Source organism: Sinocyclocheilus rhinocerous, unplaced genomic scaffold, assembly GCF_001515625.1.
Source record: "Sinocyclocheilus rhinocerous isolate Xijiao unplaced genomic scaffold, SAMN03320098_v1.1 scaffold148, whole genome shotgun sequence".
NCBI lineage: Eukaryota > Metazoa > Chordata > Actinopteri > Cypriniformes > Cyprinidae > Sinocyclocheilus > Sinocyclocheilus rhinocerous.
Genome location: NW_015653472.1, coordinates 399,391 through 406,154, shown reverse-complemented (window position 1 = coordinate 406,154; position 6,764 = coordinate 399,391). Strand labels below are relative to the sequence as shown.

The 6,764-nt window shown below is 38.0% G+C and overlaps 1 protein-coding gene across 1 annotated transcript in view; it reads right to left on the bottom strand.

Moving 5' to 3' along the window:
• LOC107716061 (arginine-glutamic acid dipeptide repeats protein-like) overlaps positions 1-6,764 on the bottom strand; it is a 120,029-nt gene that overhangs the window by 83,737 nt on the left and 29,528 nt on the right. The window contains exon 2 of the mRNA XM_016522383.1: positions 5,208-5,667. Within this exon, the coding sequence (XP_016377869.1) occupies positions 5,208-5,523 (316 nt within the window). The 5' untranslated portion in view covers positions 5,524-5,667. The remainder of the gene's footprint in view (positions 1-5,207; positions 5,668-6,764) is intronic.

Here is a 6,764-nt window from a genome sequence, read left to right as displayed (position 1 = left end):
AAAAAAAAGTTATTAAACCTGTTATACTGTATTATGACAGCACTTTTTTTTAACTAAATTTTAATATTGTGATAATACCGTATACCGTGATAAAAGCATGAGCAATTAATCGCAACATGAAAATTTGATACCGGCATATCCCTAATGCAATATTTATATATTGAAATACACACTATTTTGTCCAAATATATTAAACAAAACACTAAACATCAATATCAGTCATTTTAAACGCTACAGATACATTAGATTATAACCTAAAATATAAGAAATGAGGATGTGCAAATAAATATACAAAACTGTTCAATACAATAAAACAATAAATAAATAAATATAATTGACAAGATAACCAATGTGGTTCCGAAGCATAATGCATCAGACAAAGGGTCACATAAACTAAATAAAGATATTTTTGGCACAAGAACCCATAGCATGAGCGGCCCTCAGGAAAAAAATAAATGCTACATGAGTGTAAAATGTGTCCGTTTTAATTAAAGGCATTTAATGATTTGATTTAGACAGCAAAGCTTCTGTTGTCCCCTTCGAGACATGGATCTGAGGGTCTCCTTGTCACCTGCTCTGCCTCCGCTTGCTTTTCATCCCCCATCTCTCTTTCTGTCTGTCTAAATCTTGAGACAGCTGGTAGCAGAGTGGAAGACATGCATGGAAAAGTTGTCTCAACATGGGGTGATACTGTTGCTGTCTCTTCAGAAGAGCAACAGGGAGATGAATACTGCTACTTGATGACTCACTCAGGTGGTCAAATGCTGTTAGTCTCACCTCACTGAATAATACATGACTCAAAGCCAAGAGAGAGCCTGGTTTCTCCCCTCTGACAACAAACGGAGGAGGACGAGGAGAAGTTTATTTCGGCGATGACCTGAGCACTCTTTGCGAAGGTGGTGCATGTCCATTTTCAACCCGCCAAGTCTATTGTCCTCATTCTTGACTGTGTTCCAGGGAAAGATCTGAAGATATACTCGCCTATTATTGTTTCTATAACCTCTCTCTACTGTATCCACTGACAAACACGAAATGTACGACGAGCTGCTAATAAGGCAAAATTGCAAGCAGACAAAGAACCAGTCCTGAAATGACATTAGCGAGCTGACGAGGAATCCAAACAGCTCTGTGTGGACATGAGGACGACGTGTTCAAGCTCCGGTGGAGATCTCAGCCTTACGGAAAAGACTGCAAGCTTTGGGTGTCTCCGTAATTAGGTGACAGCTGTCCAGACACCCACAGGCAGCCAGGAGAGAGAGAAATAGAGGACATCTTCAGGGACGAACTCATTTAAGAACTTTCATGCCTTTCGTAAATTCAACATCTAGACCTCCACCCTCAATCATAACCCCAACCATAAGCTCCATTCCAAAATGCCTAAGGAACCTCACAAGTGAGTGAACTGGAAAGCTCTAAACACACAGCAACTCCAATATATATATTTTTTTTTCACTGACCACAATGCATTCTGGGATTGCCTTAGACATTGGTTAGGAAAGCAGCAATACCATACTTAATTATAATTCACTGAAAATAAATAATTTATTCCATGTTCATTAATATTACTAAAATGAAACTAGAAATAAAATGTTTTGTAAAAAGTGATATAATTTAACTTACATTTATTATTATTATTTCTAGTTTTTAATTGTATTAATATAAAAATGCTGTTTTAAATGTTTTGTAAAAAGGTGAAAAAATTTAATTGTTTATTCTTATTATTATATTTATTATTTTTCTAATTTCTAATTTATTATTACTATTTTTTTATTGCTGTTATTATTAAAACAAAAATGCTGCAAAATACTATTTTAAATGTTTTGTTTTAAAGTGTGAAAGAATTTAACTTACATTAATAACCATGTAATAATAATAATGACATTGAAAGTACATCTAACTTCTAAAGATTAACCTGTGAGCCTTAGATGACAATAAAGGTAAAAATGACAACAACTCATCATCCAATATCTGCTGATATCCAATATGGACTAATAAAAAAAAAAAAAATCTTAATGTCACCTGATAACACATAAGGTACTAATTTGGAGCAAATAATCATGCCGGTATCCTTTTGGAACTGTTTTGCGTGTCAAGAGCGCATCTATGCTGCCTTAAAATGCTCTCTAGCTAGGCAGCCTGCTAGGTTTAATAAGTTGCTATAATGAGCACCATAAAGCCCACCCCAACCCTCAGCTGAGCCCACTGTGGACATTCACCTCTCTTTATTGTCAGCATTCTCATCACACGGGTGAGAGTGGTACTCATCCAGCCAATCCCGCTTGATGAGCTCTCCATTTTAAAAGCCAATTGGCAGTCAGGGAGACAAATTGCCGTCACAGTACAAGGACATCGGTGTGACTCCGGGTTGTAAAGACGGACTGCAGACAGCCACGGCCAGCTCGCAGAGGCCTGAGTATTGATCTCATGTGTGTATAATCTCCCGGCTGGATCCATAAGCTGCCTTTGTGTAGCGAATATCCGCAAAGCTACAGGGAGCCTGGACACGAGAACGCCACTCAAAGGCCTGATCGATTCAGCTGCTTTACTCTTCCATCCATCTGAGCGTTCCCTGCCTGCAATACCAATGGCTCTCCATCTCTCTCCCCCCATCCATATCACAATCTGCTCACTCCTCTTTTCCATTCCTTCCTTCCTTACCTTACTCAAGCACACTCCATCTCTCCAACGACAAGACTATGTGCCTTATTTGCTTTTTTCAGACAACCTAATAAATGCATGCCAAGCTTGCTATAAAAACGGTAGCAGGCAAAAAAGTATAAGGGTGATCTCCGTGTAGGCTTTTAATATTACTTCCTCTTATCTAGCCTCATACGTGCACACGGCCGACTCTCTCGAGCCACAAAAGCAATTATTGTCTTGTTTCAGTTCTCTACTTTGATTACACTCTCTCTTTTTCTGTTGGCCTCTTGCCATTTTTAATACCCACTCCAAGGGTGGCCGGTTTTACATATTGTGTGTCACTAGACAAATATAAAAGGATTTAACATTTAGTAGAGTTTAATCCAGCACAGGCTTTGTGTCTACTTAAGCCTCCCGATTTTTGTATACCTATTAAACTTTATGCAAGTTATTTGTTATTTTATATTAGGCATATTAGCTTGCCCTATAACATGGTGTATTTTTATTTTTATTTGTTAATAAAAGTTATACGTGATACCGGTATTACCGGTGTTGTCACACGTTGATTAACCGGTGGGAAAATTTCCTAACCGTCACAACCCTAATGGCAAGCAGCGCATGTCTCTAAAACATTAACAGATCAGCTATATGATCTATGTATGATGTATAGGACAGTGAAAGTCAATTGAAAGGTTTGCTGTATAACAACATATTGCAAATTCTTAATTCCACCACAACAGATGATGTTTGTCATTTTAGGGATCTAAGGATTAAGATCTTTTCCTTCCCTTTTTTTAAACAACAAAGGTGCTTTAAAGCAGCCATCTTCAAAACATGGTGACATCCCTTTCTATTCTCCACTGCAGCACTGACAAAATCAACTAACATGCCTCAGACATGTGATTCAATTCAGTCTTATCTAAAACAGAGCAGCAGTACTCTCCAAAACAGAGCAGGGAAGGGGTCTGCTGGGTTATTACTGGTTTTACATATTGTGTGTCACTAGACAAATATAAAAGGATTTAACATTTAGTAGAGTTTAATCCAGCACAGGCTTTGTGTCTACTTAAGCCTCCCGATTCAAATCTGATTGCAATAAGGCTGCAGCAACTGACCGCAAACTGAATGCATGCATATACGCCTAGACCCAGAAGATTACATGAAATAAAGCCGAAATCGTGATATGGTGCTGAGTGTTTCAAAGTGAAGCACGTCTTTTACATGTGTGAAAAGCATATTTTACATGATCTGGTGTTTTCAGTGTTTCAGAGTGGCTCGGCTCACAGATTTTTTTTTATTTACTGTAAAAATATTTTTAAACATTTTTATTTAGTAATAATAATAATAACAACAACAACAATAATAATAAAAAAAATAATATAGTTTTAATTTAGAGTTTTAGTATTACATTTTTGTCCAAAAAAATAAATAAATAAATAAAATAATCAGGGGGAAGGAGGGAGAAAACACACACAAAAAAAAAAATATATATATATATATATATTAGGGCTGCACGATTATGACAAAAATGATAATTGTCGATTATTCCTTTGAAATTGTAATTGCTATTATTAATTTGCGATTAAATGAATGATGTTTACACCTTTGTTTGAAGCAATTGCATGCCATATTTTTTATATGAAAATAAACGGCAGCAGTACTCTCCAAAACAGAGCAGGGAAGGGGTCTGCTGGGTTATTACTGAAAGAGAGCTTCAGCAACTGTGTTTTCAAGGACCTTCAGCAGATAATGCCTCCAACCCGATTCCACTGGGGCAACGGCTGGAGGAAGAGGAGGAGGGGGGCAAACGTCATGCCATTCCCCACCTTCCCCCTCTGAGCAAACACATCTCTAAGCAGAAGACAGGGGGTGAAGAGACGAGATTGGAAATTGTACATTGGCTATAATCTGATGTCTTCACATTAAATAACTAAGCATACTGCTTGACCTTTCTTTTGCTGCTAAATAAATGAAAGACACGGTGAGGATGATTTAGGACTACCGCAGCTGCGCTACGCAGCGGTGCCTTGCCCTCCGACGGAGTGTTGACATTTCCCCCCAGCCTCATGTACAACCAATTTCTAAACAGCAGGTGAAAGAGAGGCCATGTTTACAGCGCAGGAAAAGGTTATTGCTCTGGTCTAGGCTCAATCTCAGCGCCTAATACAGACCTAATGTGGACCGTTTCACTTTTTCTGCCGCTCACTGAAAAATATAAAGAAAAACAATAATCTTGTGTGTGCTTTGGAAAGCTAAGTGTGAAAAATATGACTGTTTCAAATATCATCACACTGATTCCTTCTGCATTTTCATCAAGAAGCAGTGAATTTATTTAGTCAAGCACAGCAGCCAAATGAAAATGCATTTCTTCTCATCCAAGTTGTGGATGCAGTGACATGTTTATGCTACGCTGAAGCACCATTTTCAGCAAAACTAACAAAATATTGCCAAATACATACTTGCTGTCCAAACGGCATGCTTATTTTATGACAACCGGCTCAAATTCCTCCAGCGGAGATGAAAACTACGAGTCAGACAGACAAAAGTATTGTACAACCGAAACTCACCGCCAGGTCTATAAACAATATCATCCTCCGTAATGAAGGAAGTGATCTCGCCGTTCTCCGTTCGCTCATAGCGCGACTTCCTCTTGGGCAGCTTTTTCTTGCTCTTTTTGGTGGCCTCCTCGGCGGTGGCGGCCCCAGGCGTCTCATTGTCGTCGTCTTCACTGTGTTCGCTCTCTGCATAGTTCTTAGCTCCGCCCTCTAGTGTGCAACTGCGCCGAGGCCGCGAGCTCTCGCTTTCACGTGTTTTGTCACGCTTTTCACGTTCTCTGTCCCTGTCCCGCTCCCTCTCCTTGTCTTTCTCTTTGTCGGCAGTCATGATTCGCCACGTGCCTTCTTCTGTCCTCTCACGGCTGGGCCTCCGTGAAAGGTAGACTGTGAGCCTGGGCTTCAGTCTTCTGAATTTACCAATCAAATCCAGGGAAAATTTGGCCACACCAACAACCCCAGTGTTTCAGAAGAGCTGAAGGAAGAAAATAAAAACATCGTTAGATGGGTCAATTAAGTGACACACAGGGGGTCTGAATACTTTCCGTACCCACTGTATATGTATGTATATGCATTTTCTTTGCAGAATGACATTTGATTCATCACACAATTAAAAATCACTTTTATTTTTTTTATTTTTTTGAGGAGGCAAAATCAATGTCAGGGTGATTGAACCATTCTGATACTACAGTGAAAAAAAAAACATCGAAGAATAATTCTTTTTGTGGCAACATGCAACCAACAGGCAGAAACATGCAGTAAAAAAACATAAAAACAGGAAATGACATCACAGAGAGAAACAGTGCAGACCCCTCATGTCAAGGTCAATAAGTACAGCATAATTTGACCTTTTTAACAAGACTATACAAGACTTGTAAAATGTCACGTGGTGTAGGGCTGCACAATTAATCACATTTCTAATCACAATTACGGATGCCACAATTACATAATCGTTCAAAGCAGCAATTAATCGTTAAAAGTCCACTTATGTTATTCTGCATGCTTAAGATGCTTTTTTTTCTTTCTACATGTTATCTTGTTTTAATTTTAGTTTTAGTATAACATTATAATACCATGCATATTTTTACATTTTTATTTAAAGAGAAACTAATCTGATGTATAGTTGACATTTGAGACTTAATACTATAGGAAGCAATAAAAGTTTTTCAGTTAGTGTTTTCAGCTTGTTTATTTTCATATAAAAATATGGCATGCAGTTGCTTCAAACAAAGGTGTAAACATCATTCATTTAATCGCAAATTAATAATCGCAATTACAATTTCAAAGGAATAATCGACAATTATGATTTTTGTCATAATCGTGCAGCCCTAACGACGATAGCAGATGTCTTTGTCGATAGTCAAGACGATATTAGGCTCATTCTCCTACAGGGCTCTGAACCGGTTCAAGGAACGAAAACGAAAACCTGAAACCAACGAAATTTTGACAGGAACAGAACCAGAACCAGAAACGAAATCAAATTTTATAGTTCCCGAACAGAATCGAAAATTTAAAATGGCCAGTATCCGGTTAATAACGTTATTTTATCGTTCCATTTAATATTTGAAATTT